This window comes from Indicator indicator, chromosome 2, assembly GCF_027791375.1.
Source record: "Indicator indicator isolate 239-I01 chromosome 2, UM_Iind_1.1, whole genome shotgun sequence".
In the NCBI taxonomy this organism is placed as follows: domain Eukaryota; kingdom Metazoa; phylum Chordata; class Aves; order Piciformes; family Indicatoridae; genus Indicator; species Indicator indicator.
The window spans coordinates 6,982,066-7,009,855 of NC_072011.1; the positions used below are offsets into that span (position 1 = coordinate 6,982,066).

The 27,790-nt window shown below is 42.6% G+C and overlaps 1 protein-coding gene across 2 annotated transcripts in view; it reads right to left on the reverse strand.

The window, feature by feature from the left end:
- The window catches only part of SNX14 (sorting nexin 14), a 68,421-nt gene extending 45,417 nt beyond the window's left edge, over window positions 1–23,004 (reverse strand). The window contains exons 1-6 of one of the 2 annotated variants that reach the window (XM_054395163.1): window positions 22,873–23,004; window positions 21,695–21,771; window positions 21,509–21,587; window positions 14,015–14,058; window positions 6,920–7,007; window positions 2,416–2,500 (exon numbers count right to left, since the gene is read on the reverse strand). In XM_054395163.1, coding sequence (XP_054251138.1) covers window positions 2,416–2,500; window positions 6,920–7,007; window positions 14,015–14,058; window positions 21,509–21,587; window positions 21,695–21,771; window positions 22,873–22,977 — 478 coding nt within the window. In that variant the 5' untranslated portion in view covers window positions 22,978–23,004. The remainder of the gene's footprint in view (window positions 1–2,415; window positions 2,501–6,919; window positions 7,008–14,014; window positions 14,059–21,508; window positions 21,588–21,694; window positions 21,772–22,872) is intronic. The other variant, XM_054395154.1, reaches the window with a different exon arrangement.
- Between the last annotated feature and the right edge of the window lie 4,786 nt (window positions 23,005–27,790).

A 27,790-nucleotide genomic window follows, 5' to 3' on the forward strand; every position in this document is an offset into this window, starting at 1 on the left:
GGGAGCAAAACAAAAACACCTGCACAGAACTGGAGGCTAAGTATGAATGCTGTTTACAAATATATATAGGAAATGCAACAGGTATTCAGGGCAAAAAAGGAATATATACACAAATTACCATGACAAAACCTTCAAAATTTGCCCCTCCACTCAGCCCCCGCCAGCCCAGGAGGCAGGCCAAACTGTGCTCCCCCCCAGGACAGTTCTATCAGGCTTCAATTTCCCCCCAGGCTGGATACACCAGGTCTTGATCAGGCCTCCATGCCCCCTCACACTAGACCGAAATCACATAGCAAGAGATCAGTTTGCCCAAGGCTCCCCCATGCTACCACAGAGATAAGAGCTGCCACATTGGAAGGGAGGGAGGACAGAGGGAGGACAGAGGGAGGACAGAGGGAGGACAGAGGGAGGACAGAGGGAGGACAGAGGGAGGACAGAGGGAGGACAGAGGGAGGACAGAGGGAGGACAGAGGGAGGACAGAGGGAGGACAGAGGGAGGACAGAGGGAGGACAGAGGGACAAGAGACTGTGATGTCTGTTTATAAAGAGATAGGGGGATGATGAGATGAATAACAAGAAACTGTAATATCCTGTGTCCACCCGCTAGCCTGTCTAGCCTGTGGAGGACTTTTTTATCTCTGTGGTCTTAAAACCATAACACTCCCTAAAGCAGTCATTTGAAAAGGGGTATAGAAAACAAGCTAGGCTCAACTACCAGCCTGAAAGCTGCCTCTGGACCACACGTTACATGTAGCTGGTTTAGCAACATTTACTAGCAAGTGCTACTAAAAGTAATTTTCGGCTGTCACTTCACACAGGTCCTCAAGAAACAAGTCTCCTTTTAAAATTCTGCAGAAAATTCCTGTATTTTTCAATGCTGTACATATTACATTGAGTTCTTTGATTTCTGCTAAGGGAAGTTTCCTCCAGCAGCAACCAAAGGAAGCATGAAATTTGGCATACACAGCCACGTCAGATAACCTAGTATCTTGAAATTGTCCTTGTGCCATGAAAAACATCTTAAGTGCTTACACTATGTCTCATTATTTGTGTTCCTCACACCCACTACTCACAGGACCAATGGCAAGTATTTATGGTATCAGGCAGACGTTTTGAGGGAAGGGAGGAAAGTTCATGACTCTGGGGAAAGTAAACATCTATCTTTAAGAGTTGAAAGAAACCACATTTAGTAGATACAGCATTGTGGAACACAGCCAGTGAGAAAAATAAAGATAACTATTTTCCAACAGTGTTCTATTCTCCCTGTGCAGTTCATACAATTTTTACATTAGGCTTGTGAAGATATTTTTATTTGGATAATAATTAAATAGGTTACTGCTTAAAGTCTCTCCCTGGCTTACAAACACAACCTCAACTTTTCAACATATTGAACAACTCCACTAACTGCTCATGTTAGTGTACAGACTGCTCTAGCTCGTAAGAGTTATGGACATGAAAATACTTTCATTTATAATTGTTGTAGTGTGGTGGGTTGAAATTTCCCTCCCACATTAACACCACCAGACTAGCTCAGTTCAGAAGCAAATGAAACTGTATTTACAAGCAAAAACTACAGTCTACAATGGAATGCAATGAGTATATACAAAATATACAGTATTTACAATATTTACAGATATGCACAATTAACAGAAACAGCACAAACCCCTCCTGGCCAAAGCCAGGAAAGCTGTCCCCCTGCCTCCCCCTTCACTGCCTTCTCCAGACCCCCCTGGCAAAAGGAAGACAGACAAGAAGCAGAGAGGTTGTTAGAACTTAGCGTTTCAAGGTCAGTACGAGGGTGTGTTATCTCCAAAGCAAAGCCAGAATAGAAATGCAGAAGCACCCTGCTAGACTGCCTAGCACAAAAACAGCAGACAGACTGAACTTTGAGTATTGACTCTTAGAGGTTTCTATCTCCCCAATGGAAGTGTTTAGAATAATCATTATTTTGCTTTCTTACATCCAATTGTGATTTCTTTACATTCTTTTACTTTTCTGCTCAAACTCTGTGAGGAGAAATTAAAGGCATAGCCTTAAAACCACCACAATAATCCTTGTTTGAAATACAGAAGAAAAACTTCAAGATCTTGATTGCTCTGATTTAAAAAAAAAAAACAAAACAAAACAAAAAACACCAACAAACCACATTCCTGTTTATCACACAGAGAAAGAAGTTCAATATTTCCAGCGTGGGGAAATGAAGATCAAAACCAAGAGATTACTCGTACTTATACTACAGTTTTTTCCCTATTTGTCTCTGCAACCTCCAGAGGAAAAATGCAAAAGGAGAATTATTTTTCCTTTAAAAGAGAAGGCAGTGAGGATTCAAATATTCAGCAAATAAAATTAAAAACATGCAAAAAGAAACATTTCCACTTGTCCTTTGAAACTGACAACACACTGTCTTTGTATTACCTTTCTGCCGGGCCTTGGCTATCACTTCGATGTGTTTCATCGCTGCCTTGAGCATTTTCTTTGTTACAACAGTTGGAATATCCACCTACAGAATAAAATCACAATTATTCAAGGTTTTCTTTCCTCCAGGTTTATTGCAGACAAGTATCAAACATTTTAATGAAGGAGAGAAGGCTCTGAGGAGACCTTATGGTGGCCTTCTAGTATCTTAAGGGGGCCTAAAGGGAAGCTGGTGAGGGACTTTTTAGGATGCCAGGTAGTGATAGGACTAGTGATAGATCTAAGCTAGAAGAGGGGAGACTCAGATTGGGTATTAGGAAGAAGTTCTTCCCCATGAGGGTGCTGAGACACTGGAACAGGTTGCCCAGGGAGGTGGTAGAAGCCTCATCCCTGGAGGTTTTTAAGGTCAGGCTGGATGTGGCTCTGAGCAATCTGATCTAGTGTGAGGTGTCCCTGCCCATGGCAGGGAGGTTGGAACTGGATGATCCTTGAGGTTCCTTCCAACCCTGACAATTCTGTGATTCTGTAATTTGTTCATGTGCTTCCTTTCTAGCCACAAAATGAACTCTCAAGAAACAACCCATGAACTCTCCAGATGAGCTGACACTCTAGCAATGCTCACTCTCTTGGGCAATGCACACAACGTCACAGAACTAAATGCCATGAACAATATTGTTAACACATTTATCAGGAACTTGCTCCCATCATGATTCTTCCATTGCAGTAATTACAATAACATAATTTGAATTCCAAGTCACAGTGTATGAAGTCCAATTCTGCATGAAGATTGACCACCAACAAAAGCAAGTTAACTATGCTCTGCTTCTAGTGCTTGTATACATCAACCCTCAGCAATCATGTCCACAAGGACTAAACACAAAGCGAAGCCTTCCTCTTTATGTATATGCATAAAAAAATGCCCCTGCTCAGTTGACAGCAGAACCATAAGAAAATCTGAGTTACTGAATCTGGGTGATGGTTAGTACCAGCAATGATATGACATGATCAAAAGCAGATCAGAGAGCATGAATGATGCATGATAGTGTGTGCCCAGGTGGCCAAGAAGGCCAATATGGCATCCTGGCCTGTGTGAAGAAGAGTGTGCCCAGCAGGAGTAGGGAAGCAATTGTGCCTCTGTACTCGGCCCTGGTGAGGCTACAGTTTGAGTACTGTGTTCAGTTCTGGGTGACACAGTATAGGGAAGACATTCAGGTCCTGGAACATCTCCAGAGAAGAGCAATGAGGCTGGTAAGGGGTTTGGAGGGCATGGGCATACGAGGAGTGGCTGAGGGACCTGGGGCTGTTTAGCTTGGAGAAGAGAAGGCTAAGGGGAGATGTTATTGCCCTCTACAACTACCTGAAAGGAGGCTGGAGTGAGCCCAGTGTTGGTCTCTCCTCCCAGGTAGCTAGCAACAGGACAAGAGGAAATGGGCTTAAGCAATCCCAAGCACTGCCCAAATCCAGGCTGGGCAGTGAGTGGCTGGAGAGCAGCCCTGAGGAGAGGGACTTGGGGGTGCTGGTGGATGAGAACCTCAACATGAGCTGTCAATGTGCACTTGCAGCCCAGAAAGCCAACCAGATCCTGGGCTGCATCAAGAGAAGTGTGGCCAGCAGGTCAAGGGAGGTGATTCTCCCCCTCTGCTCAGCTCTGGTGAGACCCCACCTGGAGTACTGTGTCCGGTTCTGGAGCCTCTATTACAGGAAAGATCTGGATGTGCTGGAAGGTGTCCACAGAAGGGCCACCAGGATGATCAGAGGGCTGGAACTCCTCTCCTATGAGGACAGACTGAAAGAGTTGAGGCTGTTCAGTCTGGAGAAGAGAAGGCTCTGAGGTGACCTTCTTGTGGCCTTCCAGTGTCTGAAGGGGGCTACCAGAAAGCTGGGGAGGGACTTTTTAGGTTATCAGCTAGTGATAGGACTAGGGGGAATGGAATAAAGCTGGAAGTGGGGAGATTCAGACTGGATGTGATGAAGAAGTTCTTCACCATGAGAGTGGTGAGAGCCTGGAATGGGTTGTCCAGGGAGGTGGCTGAGGCCCCATCCCTGGAGGTGTTTAAGGCCAGGCTGGATGAGGCTCTGGGCAGCCTGCTGTAGTGTGAGGTGTCCCTGCCCATGGCAGCGGGGTTGGAACTGGATGATCCTTGTGGTCCCTTCCAACCCTGACTGATTCTATGATTCTAAGTTGTGCCATGGGAGGTTTAGATTGGCTATTAGGAAAAAAATTCTTTACTGGGAGAGTGGTGAGATGTTGCAACAGGCTGCTCAGGGAGGTGGTGGAGTCACCATCCCTGGAGGTGTTCCAGAAGCATGTAGATGTGGCACTTCATGATATGTTTTAGTGGGCATGGTAGTTGGGTTATGGTTGGACTCAATGATCTTAAAGGTCTTTTCCAACCTTAATGATTCTATGATTTAATCAAGGATTGTATCAGAGTCCTGCATTTACACTTTCCTTGATGGCTGTGCAAATGAAAGGAGAATTATACAAGAATGCAGGCACGAATGGACCTCTTAGCACAACCTCCTGCTCAAAGTAGGCTCAGATTAAGGTTATCAGGGCTATACCCATCCTGGTGCATGCATCTTGAGGTTTTGCCATCTGCATTGTCCACTAAACTAAAGATACTGCATTCACTTCATATACTGTCAAAGGCAGACATGGTAAACGAATACTCTACATAAAGATGCTATAGTTGATAATCAAGCATGATTAACACCTTATTAAATGATCAATAGAGAAGACATCATTTTCTGAATCAACAACAGACCTACAAAAAAATGCAACTAACACCTGCATGTATTAACTCCAAATTAAAGCCTAAGACCTAGCCCTAGATTTTTCCCTTTGAAAGACTTCCTCCAGTTTCACACCTTCATTTAATGTCTGCACTTGATGGATATTTCTTAATGTTCACTGCAAAAAAACAACTTGAGTTGGAGTAAACAAGAAAGTCATCTGGATTTGATATACAACTAGGATAGAATCAGTCTGTTAATCAGTCATGACAGAGTAAGTGTCCAACTTGTAGCTCTGGAAATATCACTGTTGCTAAGGAGGGGGAAAAGAGGCACGCATTATGTAGCTGCTCCAGCAGAGGGGCCAGCACTGCATAAATCTGGAAACTGAGTTAGCAGCTCCTCCTGCTTAGAACAGCCAGAAAGTTAGAGCAGTTCCTGTACAACAGGCTTGAAGTACTTTACCAGAAACAAGAGTCTATGTGCTAATATATTAAACACAGCAAAGGCAGAATTTGAACCTTTAGTCCTCAGGATGTTTCCTCAGAACTACATTAGTGTAAGAACCATGTTTGTTTTAACTCTTGTGGTGAGTCATTCACTTAATGGCAGGCTGTACTGTACAGACAATGTAAAGATGTTGTCCGCATTTAAACAAGTCAAGCAAGCAGAAGGTATGAGACAGGTACATTACTATTTTCTAATAGCTTTTTCCAATAACTCTCAAAATTGTTTCCACTTGGGTTCAGTCACCAAAAGAGAGATTGAAGATTATTCCAAGGTTTTAATAATGTCTTGCACTGGTATAAATAAATGAAAAAAAAAAAAGAATCATGGAATTATAGAATGGTTGCAGGGGACTCTCAAAGATGACCCAGTGCAACCCCAATGCCATAGGCAGACATCATTCACTACATCATGTTGCTCAATGCTATATTATGGTGGTTTGGCCCTGGCTGGGAGCCAACTACCCACTAAAGCCACTCTGTATCACTCCCCTTCTTAAATGGACAGGGGAAAGGATCAAAAATAACAAAAGGCCTGTAATAAGGTAGAAGCAATTTTAATAATGAGAAGCAAAAGCAAAGGCTGCACGTGGAAGCACAAGTAAACAAAGATGTTATTCTCTACTTCCCATCAAGCCAGATGATGGTTTGGTAACTCTCAGGAAGAAGGGCTTCAATACTTGTAGCAGTTGCTCCAGAGGACAGATGCCATCAATGATGTCCCCACACTTCCTTCTTTCACTTAGCTTCTACGTCTGAGCTGACATCATGTGGCATGGGATACCCCTTTGGTAGGTTTGGGTCAGCTGGCCTGGCTGTTTCCCCTCCCAAGATCTTGCCCACCCCTCAGTGTGCTCTTGGGATGGGGAAATGCTGGAAAAGCAAAGCCTTGGTTCTTGGTTCAGCAGTAGCCAAAACACTGGTGTGTTATTAACACCCAGCTACAGCACAGCAAAACACAGCACTAGAAAGATGCTCTGGGGAGAATTAACTCCAGCTCAGCCAAACCAAATACACATATCCAGTCTGCTGTTCAACACTTCCAAAGACGACTCTTCAGAGATGGTTTATAACCAGGAATGAGACAAGCTCAGAAGGAGGAAACTGAAAACACAACGAAGCAGCTTTGAGGGAAACTGCCTATACTCTCTGTAAGACTGACTTTAGAATCACTATTAAAACAAAATAGGTTAAAGAACTCCCTGCAGGTGGATGTCAGTAACCTCTGACAGAAAACCAGCATCATTTAAAAGTCCCCTTACCTTGTGAATTCTCCGAACTAACACAGACGCAAAAAACCGCAGCGTGCCTCTGAGCTCATCCACAGAGGATTCGTCGTCGGTAATGTTTCTGCAATGTTATAAAGCATGTCATGGAAGAAAATAAAGTACATCTATATTTCCCCAACCACCACGCACTTGGCACTACTAAAAGCTGGAATAGCAACATTTAATGCTGACATTTCAGCTGGTATTAACTGAATTGAAAGCTACCAAGTGTGGGCAGAAAGCAAGCTGTCTTCTGTCTGAGCAGAAGACACAGCATCCCCCCCCCTCTATGTTTGTGCACACAACAATGGCTTCAGAAATATTTCAGTAAATTGGACTTATACACCAATTCCTGCTCTAATACGCTGTCTGCATGATTTTGATTGAGCAAAATCTTAGTTTCCACATACATGAATGTTTCCCAATTCAGTGGCATGAAGTGAAAGTGAGTTAGTATCAGCAAAGCTTTTGGTACTAAGGGTACCACAAGCACGTACTCCAGTTAAGCTAGTCAACACTGGGGTTTCCATATTGCATTCGAATTCAAATAATATTCTTCTAGTTTAGTATTAATTTGGCTTTGTTCACCTCTTTTAAGTTTTATTATAAAATTGGTAGCTTCTCACATAGCTTTTAACGAAAACAGGTATATCCCTTGTATTTCAGTTCAGCCTCTTTCAAATAGGAAACCTTCACTGGTGTTTTTTCAGCAAGTTCTAATACTTAAGATGCCATTTAATACAATAATATTCTCTTTTAAATGTAAAATTTGGACTAGAAGTGAAAAGAAACATAGCACAGGAAAAAGACAAAAGACAGAACTTATTTTATACAAATTGATCTACTGCTGATGTATTATGAAATGTGAAACCACCAGTTATGAAGAAAGCAAAACAAGAAGCTCAACCTATAGCTACTTGGAACAGAATTGAAATTGTTTAACATGGGAAACAAAGAAATAAGAAATTAGAGATTGCCGAATCACTGTGCCAAAATGTCATCTAAACTTCCTATATGGCTTGCTAGTTTCCATCTGCTGTGTGTTCAGTGAAAAGTTGGTTCAGGAATAAAAACATTGAATCACAGAATGTTAAGGGCTGGAAGCGACCTTGAAAGATCATCCAGTCCAACCCCCTCTGCCAGAGCAGGATCACCTAGAGCAGATCACACAGGAATGCATCCAGGCAGGTCTTGAATATCTCCAGAGAGGGAGACTCCACAACCCCCCTGGGCAGCCTGTTCCAGTGTTCCATCACCCTCACAGGGAAAAAAATTTTCCTCCTGTTTCCATGGAACTTCCTATGCCTCAACTTCCACCCATTGCTCCTTGTCCTGTCACTGGGCATCACCAAGCACAGCCTGACTCCATCCTCTTAGCACTCACCCTTTACATATTTATGAACATTAATGAAGTCATCCCTTAGTCTCTTTTTCTCCAAGCTAAGGAGCCCCAGCTCCCTCTGTCTCTCCTCAAAAGGAAGATGTTCCACTCCCTTGATCATTTTTGCGGCTCTGTGCTGGACTCTTCCAAGCAGTTTCCTGAGGTCCTTCTTGAACTGAGGGGCCCAGAACTGGACACCATATTCCAGAGGTGGCCTCATCAGGGCAGAGTAGAGGGGAAGGAGATCCCCTCTCAACCTTCTAACCACAGCCCTTCTAACACACCCCAGAATGAACTCTGTATCTTTCTTGGGAAACTGAATGAAAATAAAGATGCAAAGTCTTAGACACAGAAACTGCAACTAAACTCCATGAGAAAACAGATCATAACAGCATCCCACAAAATGCAACAGAAAGAGTAAAATCTAGCAGCATTCTGGTATATATGCACATTAGAGTATGACTAAAGATATTGGTAAAACTGCATTGCAATAGCTGAGTAATGACACAAGAAAGAAAACTTCACCCTGCTTTAGCTAACGAACACACATAAAAGCCATCAGAGCGTTTGGTAATAAGAGGTTCTGCCTATATAGTAAGTGCAAATATTCCTTGCATTTAAAATAAAATACAATCAGTATATGAAACAACAGTTGAAAAATCACAGATCACAGGATGTTAGAGGTTGGAAGGGACCTCCAAAGATCATTGAGTCCAAGTCCCCTGCCAGAGCAGGGCCATAGAATCTAGCACAGGTTACACAAGAACACATCCAGATGGGTCTTGATAGTCTCCAGAGAAGGAAACTCCACAACCTCTCTGCACAGCCTGTTCCAGTGTTCTGTGGCCCTCACAGTGAAGAAGTTCCTCCTCATGTTGAGGTGGAACCTCCTGTGCTGTAGTTTATATCCATTACCCCTTGTCTTATCCCAGGGTGCAACTGAGCAGAGCCTGTCCCCTCCCTCTTGACACCCAGCCCTCAGATATTTATAGACATTTATTAAATCCCCTCTCAGTCTTCTCTTCTCTAGACTAAAAGAAGACTAAATGTTATGCCTCTGACACCACTTTACCCTGCTCAGAGTCTGATTTTTTAAAGCAGTGTTAGCCTGGGTTATAAAACACTCAAGCACGTGCTGAAGATAAATTGCTAGGTACAGATACAGGTGACCTGATGGTCGAGGTATGCAACTAATTGCTGGCATAAGGAATACAACCATCCTCCAACAGTTAATCATATGCAGATAGGAATACTGTAGGGGAAGGTTTGTTTTAAGATCAGCAGCTGACATGCTGGAAACAGCATGGTTAGCACATACCCACACTGTTAAAGAAAGCCAAGGGATTAGGAAACAAATGCTACAACTGTCTCACTGGTATTTGACAGGCATCAAGATACATGAAGTAATTTGGACCAAGAGGTTGTTATTTTATTGACACTTGGATAACCATTACCTTGGCTGATTCTACTTGGACATGACTTGATGTCACATACTTTCACAATGTGCCACAGGTTTGCAGAGACATTCTTTTAATCACCAGCAGACTGATGACTGGTGGAAAAAAAAAACCAAAAACAAACCAAACCCAAACCCAAAACATCAAGAACCTGTAAAATCTCCAATCTCTAGTGGCACAGTGGAAGATCCAAATAATTTCCTTGGAAACACTTTTTTAAATTGCCTGCATGTTCCCAGAATTTCAGGAAAATCTTAAAAACGCAACTGTCAGTGCAACACAGAGATCTGCTAAAAGAAAAAGGCTCAGTCTGTTAATCGTAAACAGTTACTGAGTCAAACATCTCCGAAGAGATACACCCAACTGCTATCACAGGCAAAGTTTTGTGGGACCTGCTGATAAGTAACAACCATAAACAAATATCAAAGTGGGTTTTTTTCCCCACTGTAAATATATCTTGATTTGCTTTCAACTGAGCTGGTCTGGCAATTTCATTCTGGGGGCTAATTTTAACCCACCACAGTCACTTACTAAATTTGGCCGACTCTTACCAAAATAACGAAGACAATAAACTCAATAAACTGCAAGGTTCATACAACTGTAAAGTTATGGTTTGTAACTCAACAAAAATCCTGAGTTCTTTGTGCATTGCTTGCATTTTAAATCAAAGCAGCCCCATATGTAAAAACACTAGTTTTAGTCACTACCAAAGAAAAATGTTTTCATAGAAATGTATTACAAGAATGTGGTAATTACTGGATTCTAATCTCATCTGAGAGAACATAGAGAGGTGATTCTGCCAGTTCACTCTGTGGTAAGACCCCACCTGAAGCAGTGTCCACCTCTGGAGCCCTCCACACAGGAAGGACATGGACCTGATGGAGCAGGTCTAGAAGATGGCCATGAAAATGATCAAGGGGTTGGAACACCTCTGCTACAAGGATAGGATGAGGGAGCTGGGGGTGTTCAGCCTGGAGAAGAGAAGGCTCTAGGGAGACTTAATAGCAGCCTGCCAGTACCTGAAGGGAGCAGGGAGCCTACAGAAAAGATGGAGAGGGACTGTTTGCAAAGGCCTGGAGTGATAGGACAAGGGACAATGGTTTCAAACTAGAGAAGTACTCTTGTCTACTTTTAGATTGGATGTTAGGAACAAGTTCTTTACCATGAGGGTGGTTGAGCACTGGAACAGTTTGCCCAGGGACGTAGTTGAGGCCCCATCCCTGGAGATATTCAAGGTCAGGCTCAACAGAGCTCTGGGTAACTTGATGTAATGAAGGATGTCCCTGCTCACTGCAGGTGGGTTGGACTAGATGACTTTTGGAGGTCCCTTCCAACCCAAACCACCCAATGATTCTATAACTAGAGTTGCAATAGCATCAATTCCATGGTTTAATGACCATGGTGGTCTTAGGTTGATGGTTAGACTTGATGATCTTAGAGATATTTTTCCAACCAAAACAATTCTATGATCAATGACCACAAAAATTTAGTAAGCATAGAGTAACTCTTTCAAACTTTCAGACTCTTCTATTTAAAATGAGCTTGGTATAAGCAGGATACTATACAGTTTTATTGCACAACATACAGCACAAGCAATAGACTCAGAACAGTTTCATAGCTCTACAAACCTGGATTACTTACAACTATGCTCTGTTCTTCTCAGGTAGTTGAAAAAAAAAACCCACACAAATCACAGAATCATAGAATGGTCTGGGTTGGAAGGGACCTCTGAAGGTCATCTAGTCCAACCCCCTCTGCAGTAAGCAGGGGCATCCTCAACTAGATCAGCTAGACACATAAATAAATTCAACTACATATAATCAGTATAATTGCTTTGAAAAACACCAAATAAAAAACACACAGAGGTATAACTATCTATTTCAGCAGAGTTCACTGCCTTCTGTGTACTAACCTTCATTCCTCTAAACTGATCCAAGTTTAAGGATGTTTGCCTCTAAATTTTAACTTGCTAACAAAATATTACAAATTCCTAGACAGTTTATGAATGAAACAAGCATAAAGCATAGATTTTCCCTGCTTACAGCACTTTACTTCCTGAGCAATAAACCTGTGATTTTTATCTTGCAAAATGCATTTCTAGTAACTGCCATACTCTCCAGGCTTCTGAGTGAGATATGCCCAGAGTGTGAAAGGTGCTATAAGACAACATCAGATGGCAGGGCACAAGAAAAACAAATTAGTTAAAAATAGGTAGCTTCTACAAAACTGCATTCACTTGAAAGGGGGAAGTTAGCACCAGGAATTATGCCCAGACTTTTCTGCAAGGGAAAGCAGCAAACTGTTTTGCCAACCCAGTCTGGCAAGTCTGAATTGCCTGCTGGTAGTTATCCATACTGCTAAATAAGGATAGTCTGAATGCAAAGGCTTCTTCACATTTGGCTCTGTGAAGAATTATCCAGGCAGTGAGGTTTATTAGTTAAGAAGAAACATTTCATGAATTCAAGAGTTCTTTTTTCAGGATGGGCTGAGCTCTACAAACAGCATAGGTACACCCAAGTAAGAAAGGTCAGAACTAAGATGCTGTACAAGACCAACCTCAAGTGGCTGCATACAGACACAGAGTTCACACCTCCCTGAAGGTGGAAAAACAGAAAAGCACAGAAACACCTGAATGTCTAGATGGAAGAGGACCAGATCTGACATTAGTGCTGTTAAGCTGAAACCAGTAAGCCCTTCAGAACCAGGTTGTTTCCTGCAGAATTACTTAGATACCCCTGAACTCCCAGTAAGGACTTCAAGTTCATGGAAAGCTTTTGGGTCTGATCAGTAAGGTGTGAATTTGTGGAGGTAGCTCAAAACCCAGAGGTGCAGCCATGCAAAACTGAATACACTGCAGGGACAGCTCAGCAGAGGGCAAGATGTAACATTTAGGCTGGCTGGCTCCATACCAAGTATATTCTGCACTGCATTTCTAATTATACATGCTTACTACTAACCCCACTATATGATGTACTCCAAATTTCCACGCTCTTGGGTGTCATGAGATGTAAGAAGCATGTGGAATCAAAGTTTCTTTGTTAGTCCAAAGAAGAAAGACACTGAAGAAATCTTCCACCAGTTTCAAGATATGAAATACGGAAGATAAATCCCTTACATTTGTTACTTTATCAAACAGCTCTAGTTTTCTGCATCTGAAAGTCACAAAACTTTTGAGTTTTCCAATTTGTTCCTTCACAATAGATGGTACTAAAGCTCCCTCTGCTGTCTGCATAAGCAGTTAAGTTTGGAGCTCGTGCATCACACAGATGGAGACATGCAGGTATCAGCCACAATTAAAAATTAATCAGGCAAAATAAGTCTGCCCAGAAAATTCTGAATTCCAGAGAGGAATCCTCCAAAAGAGGAAACAAAAGCTAAACCAGACCAAACCAAACAAACAAACAAAAACAAAAGGAAAGAAAGGACAGAAAATTTTAAAAAAATATTAAAAAAAAAAATCAAAGAGTAGAAGAAGGAAAAAAATAGGTCTGAATTTATTTTATCACAAAACCAAACACTTCTATCCAGTGAAAAAGTCAAATTCTGAATTGAGGCAAAATGTTATTTTAACACATTCATGCCATTTAAAAACATATATTTTTAGTATCTTCTTACAAGCTATTCTGAAACATTAACTAATATATAAAGGTACAAAGGGGGAAAAAATTATTAGCCCTAGTCTATTCTTTATACAACATTTTAAAGTGACTTATAGCATATTGCTCTATTCAGCTCAGCATAAGCACTCACAGCCTTAAGACTCAGCAAATCACCAGATGCTTTGCAAGAAGGTGGCCACAGCATGTATTCCAAATACCCTTTCTATATTAATTAAAAGTAGAATTTGGTTTTAAAAACCTGAGTTTTCTGTTGTTTTTAAGCAATATGAAAGATCAGCATGCTTCTAATCCAGAAATAAAACTGTCAGGGTTTGAGTGTTTGCACAGGTTTTTATCACACCATTATGTACACCCAGATAAGAGATATTAGAAAACTGACATATAAAAACAATCTCAAAGTGTTTATAGGATGAAATACACATTCCAGAATCACCTCTATCATGCCTAAATTACTAAAAGGTCTGTTCTGCTGTGCTAAGAGACAACAAAACAATCAAACAGTAGCACTTAAAAGCATTCTTTATATTTTACTAAACAAAGAGAAATTTTTATTTTCAGGTGTCTATTTCTAAACCAGTTTGACAAATACTTATGATAATCAAAAATAGTCATGTTCAGGTGAAGCTCATACCTGTACCATGGATAAATAAAGTTTTCCAGCACCAACTCGAGCACCTGTGCAGAACAAAGACAACCACATTACAAAATTGACAGTTCACCACAAATCCTTGTTAGAACAGTTAGAGATACACCTGCCAAACCTCAGACAGTTCACACATCATAGATGTTTAACACAGAAACGCATACACTGTGATCCTATTGTGAAATTAACCATTTTGCATAATAATCGGTGCTTTGTGCAAATGGGAAAAAAAAGCAGTGGCGTCATCAGGTATCAACTTGAAGCAGCTGCCACAAGCACTACTGACAACACAAAGGGCAGTGCTGTGGCTACTGTTTGGTACTGAATCATACCTCAGACAGTCCTTATCTCATTTTTCACATCAGTCCACACTCTTTCCACCACTGCCCTGGGCAGACCACTCCAACATTTGAGAACCCTTTCAGTGAAAAAAATACTTCCTAGTACATAGCCTAAGACTCCCCTGGTGCAGCTTGAAACCATTTCCTCTAGTCCTGTTGCTTGACACCAAGGAGAAGAGGCTGCCCCCTCTTTGCTCCAACCTCCTTTCAGGTTGTTGTAGAGAGTGATGAGGTTTCCCCTCAGCTTCCTCTTCCCCAGGCTGAACAATCCCAGCTCCCTCAGATGCTCCTCATAGGCTCTGTGCTCCAGGCCCTTCATGAACCTTGTTGCCCTTCCCTGGACATGCTCCAGCACCTCAATGTTCTTCCTGTACCAAGGGGAACAGAACTGAACACAATACTCGACGCATGGCCTCACCAGTGCTGAGTACAGGGGGATGATCACCTCCCTGTCCCTGCTGACCACCATGTTTCTAATCCAAGCCAGGATGCCACTGGCTTTCTTGGCCACCTGGGCACACTGCTGACTTACATTCAGTCAGCTATCAACCAATACCCCCAGGTCCCTCTCCAGTTTGCACCAGTCACAAAGAAAGGAAAAGAAGAATCCTAAAAAGCAATTCCTAAGAATGTTGCTCTCCTTTCTCCACATCCTGCACCACAGATTTCAACAATACCTGCCTGAGGGTCCAGTCATCTCCTAAAGACCCAAACACAGCACTTCCCAAAGTTCTTGTCCTACATATATCCTCATGGCCTTCTCCCTCCACTTCCTAGCTGCTGCGTATCCTGCCTACATGGATCTCTGTAGGAGAATCTCTTCCGTCCTTTCCATCAAACTTGTTCCACACAGGTCAAGCCTGTGGTTGCCTTTTCCACGTTGCAGAATCTCATTTAATCAGGAAGAACCAGTGCTGTTGCAGCCACATCACAGGCATGTCCTGGTTCATCTTGGCTTTCAGTGTCACTGAAGGAAGGAAGAGGAGGTGACAGCCTTCGTGCAATCAACAGGCTGACACCATCATATACATTAGGACTGCTGCTTTGGCATCTCTCCTTATACCTACATGAAAGTAATTGTCACAGTCCTTGCAAAATAAATAGCAAAAAGAAAACTTCTGAAGGGAAGGGGAAACATCAGACAGTGCCAAGAAAAAAAAGAGCATGATGAAGGTGAAGAAAGGATGAAATTTTCATGGTATCTCCCCTCCTTCATTTTAATGCCACGACACCCTCTGTACTACCTCCACCTATGGCAACCTATCCCTTCATCTGAATCGTTGCTTTAAAGATCAGTTTGTTCCCCCCAGCAGCAGTGCTGATGAGGGTAGTAAGGCAGAACATGTGTGCTTCTATGGGAGGCTGCTGTGCCACATTCTCTTGAAGGAAAGGTTTGGCAAAGCAAGCCACTCTCTGCAACATCTGCTTGAAAGGCAAGCTGAATGTAGCAGCTGACACACAAGTGTCATTTCTAGAACAAGCATTACAAGACCTGCTGCTCCACTCATTCACACTGTGTGCACTGCAAAGAATTCAAGGCTTACTAAATTTATACTGGGTTTAGAGCACTACATGCCTCTGCTCTACTCATGATTATAAAAGCACACTCGGTAAATTGCACACCACAGCCTTTTCAATTCCTCTCAACGTTTCAGACTGGAGCAGCTGATAAATACTCTGTGCTGGACTCTTTCAAGCAGTTCCCTGAGGTCCTTCTTGAACTGAGGGGCCCAGAACTGGACACAATATTCCAGATGCAGCCTCACCAGGGCAGAGTAGAGAGAGAAGAGAACCTCTCTCGACACCCTTTCTAATCCACCCCAGAATGGCACTGGCCTTATTGGCCACAGGAGCACATTGATGCCTCATGGACAACCTTCCATCCACCAGGACCCCCAGGTCCTTTTCCCCTTCACTGCTCTCCAGCAGGTCAGTCTCCAACCTATGCTTATCCATGGAGCTGTTCCTTCCCAGTTGCAAGACTCTACACTTGCCCTTACTGAATTCCATTCAATTTCCCCCTGCCCAACTCTCCAGCCTATCTAATCATCCATACTACAAAATCACAGAATCACAGAATGTTAGGAGTTGGAAGGGACCTCTAGACACCATCAAGTCCAAGCACTCAAGAAATAACAGGCAACTGAGTGCCAGTAACTGAGGCTCAAGGTATATGATCCATACAGTTCCTTCATGAGCCTTCCAGAACATACCAGCATGATTCCTTATGTCAGAAAAAACTCTGCTGCATCACCCACTACCCTTTCATAAAGCACTAGGAAAGCAGGACAGGTGTACCCACTTCCCTGCTAGCAACACTATTAATGAAGCTCAGCTGCTCACACTACACACACAACAGAATGGATAGGACACCTCAGAGAATGACAGCTAATGACAAGCAATTTCCTTGTCTATTATTATTCAGTTTCAACTGCAAATGATGAGTCATTTCATTTAAACCTCAGCTATTTTTCATGTTCTGCAACCAGCCTGTGTGTGAGCAGTTTGGAAACGGAAAGAGACTACAAGTATAAAACCAAGTCCAGCAGGCAGCAATATAAGCAGCAGCTTGAATTAAAAACAAAGAGAAAATATTTTCTACTGTGCACTGCCTAAGACAGCAAGCTAGTCAGTCTTTCTTGGACTGCCATAGAGCAGACATCAGGTGTCAGGAGGAGGAAGCATAGAGGCAAGTGATCAATTAGTAGCAGGTCAGAAGTACCAGGAAGTACCAAAGTAGACTGGGAAAAAGCAAGGATTTGATAAGGAAAGCACAAGAACAGCCTTATAAGATGGTATAATTGGACAGCTGAGAATAACTCCTGAGGGTAGAATAAGAAACTCCTAAAAAGAAAGCATGTAAGCCACTGTGCTGCAAGCAAGAGTTGAGGACTGGCAAAGAGCACACTTAAGACAGTGATTGCTTTCTTATCATGCATTTGTCCACTTCTTTCAGAAGAGAAACAAAAAGAGATAAAATTCAGGTCCCACAATCAAATAAAAAACTTGAGAACTTAAAGAATTAAAGAAAAATCAGTGAGATTAACAGACAGCACCTTGATGCTAAAAGGCATTTTTTTCATCTGATCATGAGTAGCTAAGAAGCTTTCCACAGGTTTCACTTGCGACTATCCCTCATGCAACAAAAATGTGATTGTAGGGGAAAAATTAAGCTCATTAACTGAATAACACAATTAAATTCTTTTTTATAGAATCTGAAGGACCTGAAATTACATACAACATAAAAACTGACCAGGTATCACATCCAAATTCAAAAAGACTTTTGGCCACTTTGGTCAGGCTGTGCAGCCATCCAACAAGATCCAGACAGGCTGGAGAGTTGGGTGCAGGCAAAACTCATGAAGTTCAATGAGGACAAGTGCAGGGTCCTGCACCTGGGGAGAAATAACAGCAGGCACCAAGACAGGTTAGGGGATGCCCTGATGGAAAGCAGCTCCATGGAGAAAGACCTTGGAGTCCTAGTGGAGACAAAGTTCTCCATGGAACAACAATCTGCCCTTGTGGCCAAGAGAGCCAATGCGATCCTGGGGTGTATCAAGAAAGGTGTGTCCAGCAGGGCTAGGGAGGTTGTTCTACCCTCTGCTCTGCCCTGCTGAGACCACACCTGGAATACTGTGTCCAGTTTTGGGCTCCCCAGTTCAAGAGAGACAGAGACCTGCTGGAGAGAATCCAACAGAGAGCCATGAGGATGATTAGGGGACTTGAGCATCTCCCCTGTGAAGAGAGACTGAGAGCCCTGGGGATGTTTAGTCTGGAGAAGAGAAGACTGAGAGGGGATCTGATCAATGCCTATAAATACCTGAAGGATGAGTGTCAAGTGAAGGGGGCCAGTGTCTTTTTTCGTGGTGTGCAGTAATAAGACAATAATGGATACAAACTTGAACATAAAAGGTTTCACCTCAACATGAGGAGAAACTTCTTTCCAGTGAGGGTGACAGAGCCCTGGAACAGGCTGCCCAGGGGGGTTGTGGAGTCTCCTTCTCTGGGCACATTCAAACCCCACCTGGATGCATTCCTGTGCAGACCATCCTAGGTGATCCTGCTCTGGCAGGGGGCTGGATTTGATGATCTCTGGAGGTCCCTTCCAATCTCTAATGTTCTATGACTCTATGATTACTTTTGTGCAGGATGCAGGTCAAACTATCAAATACTGATAGCTGAGGCAGTTTAAGAGTTCAACTGCAATAATGTACATAAATGAAGAGGGGAAGAAAGTCCAAGCTTCGGTGTTTCTTACTGTTCTAACCACGTACAGCAGCTAGATAACCAAAACATGACTCCAAAAGATGAAGAATTTGCAAAACAAGACAAACTGCCATCACAATCCAAGAGAAAAATTCATACTTCTGAAAAAAACTTGTGTTTCTTCTGATTTGCAAGTGCATTAAATTATTCTGTAAGCATGTAAAAACACGAGCTTAAAGACTATACAACTGATTCAAAATTAGAAACAATTGGAAATGAGAATGCTGCCCACAGTCTACAACCTGCAAAGAAAGAACTAGGAAAAAAAAAAATCTGAAATTAAAAAAAAATAAAAAAATCCAGAATTATTCCAAATATTTGCTTCTCAGAAGCAGGCAGCACTCTGCACTCCTTTAGAATCTCATTAATCTTAATTAATTTCTCCCTGTATCAGCTTCCCTCTAATGTATGACTAACCCACAAAAGAAAGTAAGAGCAGTGTCTCCTTCCAAGCTGAAGCAGACTATCCAATTCCCCTGAGCAAGATGGTGAAGGAGAATATGGTGTTGGCGGAACACCTGCTACCCTTTCAACCAGAGCAGGAGAGTCTCCACAGGGAACAATGCAGTGAGATTTCTCATTCCAAATAGTATCCTACACAGGCAACAAGAGTGGCTGAGAGTGAGTCCATCAAAGATGATTACTCTGGCTCACTGGCCCAAAGAGGCACAAAACTTGGGTCTGGCACTTTCCTCTAGTTAGGCACTCAAAGAAAAGAAAGGAAGAAGAAACATGAAGAAGAGGAGGCTCAGGGGAGACCTTATTGCTCTCCACAACTACCTGAAGGGAGGTTGTAGCCAGGTGGGGTTGGTCTCTTTTCCCAGGCAACCAGTGACAGAACAAGAGGACACAGTCTCAAGCTGCACAAGGGAAGGTTTAGGTCGGATGTTAGGAAGAAATTATTCACAGTAAGAGAGATTTGCCATTGGAATGGGCTGCTCAGGGAGGTGGTGGAGTCATCATCCCTGGAAGTGTTTAAAATAAGAGTGGATAAGGCACTTAGTGCCATGGTCTAGTTGATTAGATGGTGTTGGGTGATTGGTTGGACTTGATCTCAAAGGTCTTTTCCAACCTGGTTAATTCTGTGATTCCATGGCATAGATACACAAAAGCCATGCCTACACTGCTAAATAAAGGGACACACCACTGAAATAAAAATCACTGGAAAGCCCCACATAGCTTTGGTAAAAGCAGAACCACAGCAACAGCAATCCAAAGCAAATGTGTAGCAACAGACTTTAAAGTCCAGTCTTTGAAGATAACTATGGAATCTGCTTGTATCTCTCCAGAGTAACACACTGCTAAGAACTTTTTTAGCACTAAATTACCATTTGAGCTAAAAAGGAAAATTTGCAGTTCTTCAGCATTTACCACACCCTTTGGTAAATTACCACAGCTACTTGCTACTCAATATTCTAAACATGCATAGATTTATTTATTTGACATTCTATTAATAAAACAAGAGGATTAAAAAAAGCCTCATAATCAGCAATATTGTCATTTAAATACACTGAAGCCCAAACTTATTTTTAATACAATAAAGTAATTTTAAAACAGTAAATATTTGCTTCTGGAATTGCAGAGGAAGTTAAACCAAAGGAAGTCAACAAGTTGTTACTTGTGTTTTTTTTTAAAAACATTCCTCAACTGTCCAGACTTCCCTTAAGGTTTTTATTCTTGTGCTACTCCTTCTGTGGGCCATGCCTAGGACACCATCATGAGTAGATCATAGAATCAGTCAGGGTTGGAAGGGACCACAAGGATCATCCAGTTCCAACCCCCCTGCCATGGGCAGGGACACCTCACACTACATCAGGCTGGCCAGAGCCTCATCCAGCCTGGCTGCAAACACCTCCAGGGATGGGGCCTCAGCCACCTCCCCAGACAACCCATTCCAGGCTCTCACCACTCTCATGGGGAAGAACTTCTTCCTTACGGCCAGGCTGAATCTCCCCACTTCCAGCTTTGTTCCATTCCCCCTAGTCCTATCACTACCTGATATCCTAAAAAGTCCCTCCCCAGCTTTCTTGTAGACCCCCTTCAGACAGTGGAATGATGAATATAGTTTGCTTATACCACAAACACCATGCTGTCAATTTTGAGAGCTGAGATGCAAGCATCTTCTCATTTCTGGTGTGTCAATTGTTCATTCTCCTACCACTGAACTCCAAAGCTGGAATTCTAAATAAATGCAGATTAAACTATCTATGTGCTTGCATATTTCCCTAGGCTTAAAAAAGGACAAAATAGTATCCATTTAGGTCCCAGTATGTCAATCAAGGAGAAAGAAAATATAAAAATTGCTCTCTAGATAGCTCTTTTTAATGATAAAAGAGCAAAACAAAATTCCTGATACACAGTCATTTTTACAAACTAGCTATTTATGCTATTTTTCATTGAGTAAGTCCAACAACTCTTTTTCTCTGTTTTCAAACAGCTTTTGTTACACCTTCATCTGATGACTAACTATCATTACATTATGCACCTTCGTTAGAGCCATTTTGTAGCTGGGGCAAATCATCTCTTCAGCTTCAAATCTCCACTTCAACTACCTAAGCAGGCTGAAACCTTTAACTTTTTGAAAACTGGGCATGTTCACTTACAGCTGTTCTTCCCCATATTATTTATCAGTTTATGTTTCTTCTGTGTTTTAAGCAGGCAACCACAGGAACAAGTCACATCTGTGTTAATAAGAAGGCCACCTCAGCTCACTGCTCCCAGCATATATTCTTTTGATTTGATTCCTACAGGAACAAGTTAATATACATGGGAAACACATCTGAACTATCTACTGAACCAGAAGTACTAGGTCTAAGAGATCTGTAATGAAAACTTGCTGAATTTCAGGGTTCTACAGAAATGAAGCAACAATTACCTCTGAAAGTGATGCATCCACCTTGGAAGGCACTTTTAGATCCAGCCATGGTTGATAGTTTTCCAGAAGCAAAGTAGGTCTGCAGGAGAGCATGGAAAAGTTGATGTCACTTTTTAATTGAAAGTTTCCTATTGCTATGTGCAAAATAAAATAAATAATAAGCTTACCCGTGCCACATAAGCTTACCTGTGCCTCTTGCATTTGACCTTGCCACAAACAGCACAACTGTGACCATGGGGAAACAGCTCTGGCAATTCTAATTGCTGAGAGAAGATATTTACAGTAGTTTACATTCTTGAAAATGATAACTCTTTCAAGATATTGATGCATTCATGAATTTCCTTTTAAGAGTATACAATTCCAGAAAACTGAACAGCATAAAGACGAAAGCTGTTCTCGCAACAGGAAAACAAGATCATAGAATGGGTCAGGCTGGAAGGGACCTCCAAAGCTCATCCAGTCTGACCGCCCCACAGTCAGCAGGGACATCCCCAACTAGATCAGGCTGCCCAGGGCCTTGTTGAGCCTCACCTTGAATATCTCCAAGGAAGGGGCCTCAACCACCTCCCTGGGCAACCCGTTCCAGTGTTCCACTACCCTCATAGCAAAGAACTTGCTCCTAACATCCAATCCAAGCTCTCTTCTCCAGCTTAAAGCCATTGCCCCCGTCCTGTCACTGCAGATAACAAGGCATGGTATCAGAAACAACCGGCATGGTATGAGAAAAGATCAGTTCCACTACAACAAAGTCAAGGAGACAGAAACACTTGCCCACCTACAGTCATCTCTCTGAACATCATTTTGTCTATTTACACAACAGGTTGTTTCTCCCCCGAACTTGCCTTACTTATAACCTTGAACTATCCTAAGTACAACATTTTTACTCCTACGGAATTCTAACTTAACAATGGTTTAAAGCGGAAAACAGCAATTTCCTTTAGCAAAGTCTTTTTGTTTTCCTTTCAAATGCTGTACAATTTAAAGACGTTTGACCAAAATCAGGAAAGAAGACGCAGTGCTGGCTTACCAAAAGAGCACCTTTAGAAAGCACATCAATAAAAGACAACACAACTACGCAACTACACAATTTCTCATGTCTTCTACACAAAAAAGTGAAAAAACGAGTAGTCCCAAGCCCCAGCTTTACAGCCACAGAGGCCTGATGGGACTATGCAGAAACGTAGTAAAAAATCCAAAGTCTTAATCATTCTGTATTTGCTACAAAACATCCATCTATTGGTAGATGAGCTGGTACTGAAGTGCAGCGTTTCAGAAAGCAGCTAGAATTGTACAAGAATCGCTACCCGATATAAATTCATACCAAACTTAAAGAAAGCACAGGAACGGTTAACAAACATATTTACCTTGGGTTTATATTTTATTGTAAAAAGAAAACTGGGCAAAAGGGAATCCGGTCCCAATGAACAGTAGAAGGTGAAAACACCAGCCACGAATGACCAGAAGATCATTAAAACGTGAAGATACCTTATAAATAAACAGGAAGTAAAAATTACTGCGTGACAAGGTACCAGCGCTACACCGGGCCCGCCCCGCCCCAGCCCTCCCGGCCGGGCCGGGCCCGGTTACCGGTTGAGAAGGAGGGTGGCGGCGCCCAGCCCCAAGAGAAGGCAGCAGAAGAGCGGGTACTGCCGGCAGGTCTCCCGCAGCACCTCAGCGCCCCGCGCCCGCTGCCGCAGCCGCTGCCCGGCGGCCCGCACCCAGCCCATGGCCGGCCCGGCAGCCGCGGCAGGGGGAGGCCGCGCCGCTTCCGGTCCTGCCGGCACGTGACACAGGTCATGTGACAGCGCGCGCAACGTCACGCGTCCGCCATCTTGTTGGCGGGAGGGGGGCAGCCCGACGTGGCGGCGGCTGTGTCCCAGACCGGGGCTCGTACTGCTGCCGGGCCGGCCGCTCCTGCCCCACTACTTCCTCCCTCCCCTCACCGGCGCCGCAGCCTGCGGAAGTAATGAGGCGGCCGGGCCAGAGCGGGAACCGGGGTGGGTGGCTTTCAATCGCGGCGAGCCCGAGCCGTGCTGAACCCAACGCCCCGAAGCCTGTGGGAACCTCAGCCTTATTGCACGGGGTGGGCAGGAGCGGCGACTGCTGGGCGCACCGCCACGTCTCGGGGCATGGCGATGGCCCGCGGAGAAGCTGCAGCTGCAAGGGTACGGAGGAAGACCGAGTTCGGTCGATCTGGCGGGGGCGCTTTCGGCTCCCGGAGAGATGCTGGCAACAGCCCTCCGGGGGCGCGCTTGGGCGGCAGTTGTGGAGCTTTGCTGTTTAACATACTGTACTAAGCCCTGTAAATAGAAGATCTCCAATGACAGAACCCTTACCTAGTTATAAATACTTTGCTTCTGGGCAACAGGGGCTCCCAGGGCCGAGCAGCCAGGAACTGCTACATCTGATTAAACGCTCTATATTTAGAAGATGACTGAAGTAAATCATTTAGTGACTGGGATACTAAAACCGTGTAAATGCCTCTACCCTTCTTAATGTGCTTGTAAAGGAACTGGGTAAGAAACGTGAGACCCCCTCCTCTAACATCAGTTAAGTATAAAATGTTCCAACACTGAACATACATTAATTCTGGAATGTAGTTTATTGCTACTGAGAACAAATTAAAGCCACCTTCATATGAGTAACCACTTTCAGGTAAAATGTTAAGTCACAAACTTCCAACCTGCTTGAATGCTCTCAACAACCGCAGTTACTCAGTCTTGGGAAGCTCGAAGTTGTGTGAAAAAGACACTGCTGGTTATGAGAAGATTGGTTCAGTGGACAAACTTAAAGTGCTTAACAACAACTGAGAAGAAGGGCTTCTGAGCTGCAAAACATGAAAAAACCCTGCTCAAAGAGAAGTGGTGCCTGCTTTTATTTTTGAGTTGAGAAGCGGGCGTTGCCTTTTTATGCTGATTTGCAGTAGCCCCACACATGCATATTTGGGCAAAGGGTAGATGAGTGCCTATGAAATGCTGCTCCTTGGAAGAGCTGTGTTTACAAACGTTCAGTGACAACCCTGCAGTGATGCTGTTAAGGAGAAGTCACTCTTTGGAAGATGAGTCAGTATCTAGAAATCAAAAGCTGAAACTAGCTTTTAGACTCTCGGCTCAGATGTTTTGTCATTTTATGCAACACTTCCTTTGACCTCTAAAGCAGATAAAATGCTGCAGTTTCACTTCAGTATGTTGACCTTTCTCCGAGAGCTTGGCAAAAGCCCAGGGTCAGCTTAAATTTCTTTAGGAGCATCTGCACAGTATTATTGCATGACAGTCCGTGTATTTGATTAGAAAAACCCAAACAAGGTGCACACAGCAGATCCGCACACAGTCTATTCAGAGAAAATTAATTTTCCCTAGGTTTTTGTTTGGGATTTTGCCGCCTGCTTCTTTGAGCCTTAGCTTCGCTGCTTGTGATTTGTAGTTAATTTGCAATGTTTTCAATAAGCAGTAACTTTTTAAAACCTCTAATTGTTAAAATACTTCATAAAGATGCCACAGCATCACATGTCTGCAACAAAGGAAGTGACTTGCACAGCAAACCAGGAGCAGAAGTCAAACCTCCAAACCTTCCACTATGGGTAAAGTTGAATTTGTAGCTTCAGAGTTACATTTTATTTAAAGTAAAATTGCCCCAATTGCATTTGGCCCTAATTGTACTTTAGCATTTAAGAAGCTGTGCCATTTCCTGCCATCCACTGACTTTCTCATCTGCTGAGCAGACATTACAAGGACCTGCTTTATCCCGTTCTGCTCTGCTGGAGACAGCAGTGTTAGCATTGCCCATCAGCCTCTGTTAACCCTTGCCCTGGCATTAACTTGAATTCTGCTACACTGGAAGATACAGCTGAGGTTTGTTTTCCAACAAAATACGAAAGAGAAATATTGACACCACCAACGTTTTTAAAATCCCGTTGATTTTATGTGAGAAATAAGAACTTTACCCATTCCCCAGCAACAGCAAGTCTGTATCTCCTGACAGAAGTATTTAAGAAGATCTCTGGTTAACTGGAAAACTGAAGGGGAAAACATGTATCTGGAGAGACTCTGAAGCAATGTGGCGAGGACTGGATTACTCTGAAAAGCTCATTTTAATATTTCAAATGTAAAAATACTTTTCACTGATCATACATTTTTTTATGGAGTCAGTTTTTCTTTTTTTTTTTCTTTTCTTTTTGCATATTCTACCATTCAAAAAAAATATTACTACAGATTTCCAATGTAACTGAAAACAACCCAAAACCCTACATTTGTTGGCTGAGTAATATAAAGACAAAGTTCTATTTACCCAAGTGCTTTTTTTAGCTGAAAAAGTATTTGCTTGTTTTAAGAAACCAGGCAGCGAACCACGTATAACAGATTCTCACCAGCTGATTGCATTTGATTCACTCTGCAAGTCTGCTTTTGCTCTTTTCAAGGTGTTACAATTTATCTTTTTCAAGGATACAGTTGCCCAGGCTAACTTACAGAACTTAATCCCTCATATTTACCCAAACAGCCTCTTCTCCTTGATAACAAGGGACAGGACTAAGGGAAATGGTTACAAGCTGTGCCATGGGAGGCTTAGGCTGAGTATTAGGAAATATTTCTTCACTGAAAGGGTTCTCAAATGTTGGAATGGTCTGCCCAGGGAAGTGGTGGAGTAACTGTCCCTGGGGGTGTTCAAATGGTGTGTGGGCCTGGCACTTAGAACCATGGTTTAGTGCTGACCCTTCAGTACTGGGTCAGGGTTGGACTGGATGATCTTTGAGGTTTCTTCCAACCAGATAGATTCTGTGGTTCTAATTTTCCTCTTTGATGCCCCCACAAATCTCTCATTTCTGTGCACTCCTTCTAGAAGTTTAAATAGGTTTCATATTAACCTATAACTTCAGCCATTGAGCAGAAAACTTAGAGAACCTTCACTTTAAATATTTAGCAAACAGCTAAGATCAAATAAAAAAAAAAAAAAAAAAAGAAACTGAAGTTAGTGACTCAGATCCCCAAAACATTAAGCATTAGTAGGCACTTCAGACTTGACTTTTTAAGTTCAAAACTTTTTAAGTTCAAAACCATCAACAGCTACTGCTTTCAGTCTGGAAAATAATTCAGTTGTATACAAAAATCTTGAGGTGAAAACTGGCATTTGGTTGTGCTTCTCAGCCCTTCTCTAGTAAAGGAACACTGAAACTTTGGGGGAGAGCAGAGGCTAACCATGATACACATTTCTGGTTCCGTTAATAACTACTAGCTAGCACTTAAACAAAATTAGCTTTACTGTTATAAAAATACAGCCACATTTATTTGTCTCTTAATGAGTTAATAAACTGCTCATAGTCAAGGTTTATGGCATTTGGGAGTCAGCTCCCTGTACCACCCACAGATCCCTGCTTGTTAACTGTATAGCAATGTGTGCTGCCAGTGGTTGGTGTAGGTTTTTGGACCATATGTTGACCCTCAGTATTGTACAATTAAAGCAAACTGGACGAGGAAATAAAAATCTGGGACCAAAATACTTGCTGGGAACAGTATTTAAATTCCCAGATAAAATCCCACACAAGTTGTACTCTGCTCATCTTGTGACTGGAGGAGCTCAGATGCTCCAGAACAGTAAGGAGCAAAACAGCAGGTGGAATGGAGAAATTGTTTACAAACAGTTGGATGATGTACTTCTGAAAAGATCAGTGGTCTCCACAGTTCTGAGGGAATGAATTGCTAACTGACATTACACAGATTTTTAAAAGTTTTTTTTTTTCCCAGAAACAGATTCAGCAGGCAATTGAAGGGAAGGGGCTAAGCTGTTTCAATTAAATCAGGCCACTCAAAATTCATTGTTAATTTCACGAAAGAACAAAAAATACAATGCAATTAGAAGATCTGCAGATACCTACTAGGATGTGTTTAGGACTGAAGCCATGAAGTCACTGACTGACACCAGGCAAAATACAGACTTCCAGGAAAAAAGAGGCAGGGAGAATGTTCTGCTAAGGAAATCCAAGGAAAAGAACCCACTTCAAGTGAGTCAGTTGCCAGAGGGTCAGTTTAGTATGCCCAACAGGCATGATTCCAGGCAAATCAAAAGTGCTAAGGAGCACTGAAAGTGCCAGAATTAATCATTGGTTCCATTTGGGGAAATGTACCATTGAGAAAGAAAAAAAAGAAAACAAAAAAAAAATCAATGTGGCAATTTTGCCTCAAGGAACTTGTAACTCTCAAGGAGAGTTAAAAAGGGTCAGAGCGACACTAGTATATACACAGAGGTTTTCTTCACATTTTTACATGAGAGGGATTTTTCTGAGTAGAT